The following is a 3,351-nucleotide window of genomic DNA, read 5'->3' on the forward strand; positions in this document are numbered from 1 at the left end:
GTATTATTCACTCTGTTAGGATTCTTCCCAGAAACAATTAAAGTGTCAATCATTAACATAAAGGAATTCCCTTAACCATACCACCAAATATAAGAGAGAAAGAGAACAAGTAGCCAAACTTAAGCACTGAGAAACACAAAAATGGAAACTGCAGATGCTGGAAATGCAATAGAGCAAGGATATGTTACTAATACAAAAAAAACCTCTACTAATGTGTCACTCAAGCATGCTCCAGTACAAGAGCCAATTGGATGCCCATTTTCCTTCCAAAGCGGTATTTTCAAAGGTCAGAAACTCAGAATAATCTCTAGAGAATACAAAAGGGTTCGAAGAGAAGCTGTCCTTGCCAGAAACAAGTAACATGGTCAGCTCCAAAAGAAGAAATGAGAAGGGTACAGTTCCCAAGCTCTTGATTACCTTTTGTACAGCCAAACACCCAACTGTACAATTCAAATGTCAAAACGTCTATCAAAAGCAAACCATACCATTCACTTAATTCAAACAGGATCGTTGGACTAGTAAGAGAGGCGCCTCAAGCATATCAGGCCATCAACATCATCATCATCGAGAAAATCAAATTTTCCATCCTCTCTCCCATAAGAGCCTCTCACTCATCGTGTTCCTTATCATCCCTCCCATACAACAAAGGGAACTCATCATACTGCTCAGAGAAGTCATGGGTCGAACCGATACCCTTAAGCAACTGGTAAACCTGATGCATAGAAGACCTGTCCTTTGGCCTAGAGAGCACACATGCACAAGCCACCCTCATAAACTGCAGAATCTCCTCATCATTGCCCTTTCCTCTAAGAGAAGCATCAACTGCATCTATTATCCGCCCACTCGACGAGAGTCGATTGACCCATTCCACCAAATTCCCCTTAAACCCTTCCTCTGCATTTTCGACCACCAAAGGCTTTTGTCCAGTTGCCAACTCGAGAAGAACAACCCCAAATCCATACACATCTCCCTTAAGGGATGCCACGAGAGTGCTTGAATACTCTGGTGCAACATAACCGAAGTCCCCAAAATCACCATTGATGAATGTGCTCAGGTGGGTCTCAACAGGGCTCATGATCCTAGCAAGCCCAAAGTCCGTAATTCGAGCCTCGTAGTCTTCATCAAGGAGCACCGTGTTCGAACTAATGTTGCGATGGATAAATGAGGTGGGGTTCCCATGGTGCAACCAAGCCAAGCCCCTTGCCGCTCCCACCCCAATCCTAAGCCTCATAGCCCAATCAAGTTCATGCCCATCACATCGACCTGCATTATCGTGAAGCAAGGAATAGAGAGTGCCACTAGGCATGTCTTTGTACACAAGTAGTTTCTCATCAGCCGCAATGCAATAGCCAAGAAGAGGGACAAGATTTGGGTGCCTTAATTGACCTAGCCGATTCATTTCTGACCGGAATTGCTTCTCAGAGAGGGGGCATGAGTGGATCCTCTTGATCGCAAGGGCAGATCCATCAGCGAGAACCGCCCGATACGAAGTCCCCGTCTTCCCAGAAGTTATGACATTACCAGGATCAAAATCATTGGTGGCCGTGAGGAGATCGGTGAGCTTGATCTTGACCAGTGGCTTCTGAAACATGGATACATGTGCAAGCCTATGCGCCCGCAGCTTCTCGACCCACGCATCTGGCACCCCCCCATCAGCCTTGCCCTTGCCTTTGTGCCCGCGCACAAACCACCACCACATCCCGAACGCGAATGCCAGCGACACACACGCACCAAAAGCGGCAGCAGCAATGATGATGACAGTGGATGCTTTGGTCTTGGAGTTGCAAGAAGATGACACAGGGGGGGCACATAGGCCCCCATTGTTTGCAAAAGCAGAGGAATCAAATTTGGACAAACCAGAGGGGATGGCACCGGAGAGAGAATTACCAGAGAGTGAGAGGTGGGCGAGGCGGTCAAGGCTAGCAAGCTGGTAGGGGATTTGGCCCGACAGTTTGTTGGAGTCCAGGCGAAGGGTATTGAGAAAGCGGCAGTTGACGAGTTCAGGAGGGATGTGGCCAGAGAGCTGGTTGTGGGAGAGGTCGAGGGTGACGAGGAAAGGGAGCCAGTTGCAAAGGTTTGCAGGGATGGGTCCTGAGATGGAGTTCTTGGAAATGTCCAGGGAGGTCATGGAGGAGCATAGGCGGAGGGAGGAGGGGACAGGGCCTGAGAGGGAGAGGGAGGAGAGGCGGAGGTCGAGTACCTTGTTCTCGTTCTCATGCCAGCACGTCACTCCCCCAAAGGCACAGATGAAGCCCGCCGAGGTGTTACCAAAGTTCCACGAGACAAGGTTGCCCTGCGGGTCCAACAGCTCAGACTTGGTGGCCCGAAGGCACTGCACATCATCCTCCGCCACGACTGCTGGACTCTGGTTGAGCAAGAGCAGCCCCACAATCACCACTACATGGGGTAAGGAGATACAGTGATAATCAAGACATACAACACCAGGGGATTCTGTTTTTCTTCTTCCCATGGAGGCAAGCTGGACTGGAGTAGTAATAATTGCAGAGAGGATCTTGAAGGATCTTCGAAGAAGACCGCACAAGAGCTAAAGATGATGAAGATCAAAGAGAGACTTTATTCTTCTGTAGGCATGTGAAGATCTGAAGGAGAGAGGAGGAGCTTATTTTACAGGAGGATATCTGAAGGAGAGAGAAAGAGTAGATTATTTTACAAGAGAGAGGAAAGCTACTGACTTAGGGAAGAGAAGGGGAAGGACGCTTATTGTTTGACAGGAATCAGCACAGAAAGAGAGAGAATCTTACCAACCATTCAGCAAGCATGATGAGAGAGAGAGAGAGACAGATCTGTTATTGGGCAGGTATGGTGAAGAGAGAGAAACCTGTTAATGGGCAGGCATGGTGGAGAAAGAGTGAAGGTGGGTTTTTGGAGGAGGTGGGATTGACTGTTGGGAAGAGAGAGAGAGTGGTGAGTGACGGTGGATTGGGTAGATGTTCAGACCAAGTATTAATTAGGGCTTTGACCCCTCTTATTTAATATTTGGTGATTATCAGACACCTACTTTTGATTGGAAGAAACTTCAACTCCTCCGTTAGAGCCTTTTCCACGCCGCCCCACCTTCCCCCAAAAAGAGTGTCTACTCCCGCGGGAGTACACAATACACTTACTCCCTTTCGTACAACGCAAGGCGTGCGTTTTAGATCTCAAATTTTTGGGGTCAAAATCTCTACTCCTATAAACTAAATGTATTTCCAAACAAGTTTCTGAGCTAGAAAAAATATTATCTTACGATTGAATTAAGACCGTCCAATTTTTGAAGAAAGTAAAACTTAAAATTTAAATTTTTCTTTAAAAAAAATTTATTTATGATTACTAAAATATTTTATATGAGGA

General features: G+C 46.8%; 1 protein-coding gene across 1 annotated transcript; it reads right to left on the minus strand.

Annotated features, from left to right (window-relative positions):
* Window positions 1-258: 258 nt before the first annotated feature.
* On the minus strand, window positions 259-2,755 carry LOC18438873 (putative inactive receptor kinase At1g27190). The gene has a single exon (XM_006849049.4). The coding sequence runs from the start codon at window positions 2,468-2,470 to the stop codon at window positions 608-610; it is 1,863 nt and encodes a 620-aa protein (XP_006849112.2). The 5' UTR covers window positions 2,471-2,755; the 3' UTR covers window positions 259-607.
* Between the last annotated feature and the right edge of the window lie 596 nt (window positions 2,756-3,351).

This window comes from Amborella trichopoda, chromosome 10, assembly GCF_054954075.1.
Source record: "Amborella trichopoda isolate Santa Cruz 75 chromosome 10, AtrichopodaSantaCruz75HAP2 v2.0, whole genome shotgun sequence".
Classification (NCBI taxonomy): Eukaryota; Viridiplantae; Streptophyta; class Magnoliopsida; order Amborellales; family Amborellaceae; genus Amborella; species Amborella trichopoda.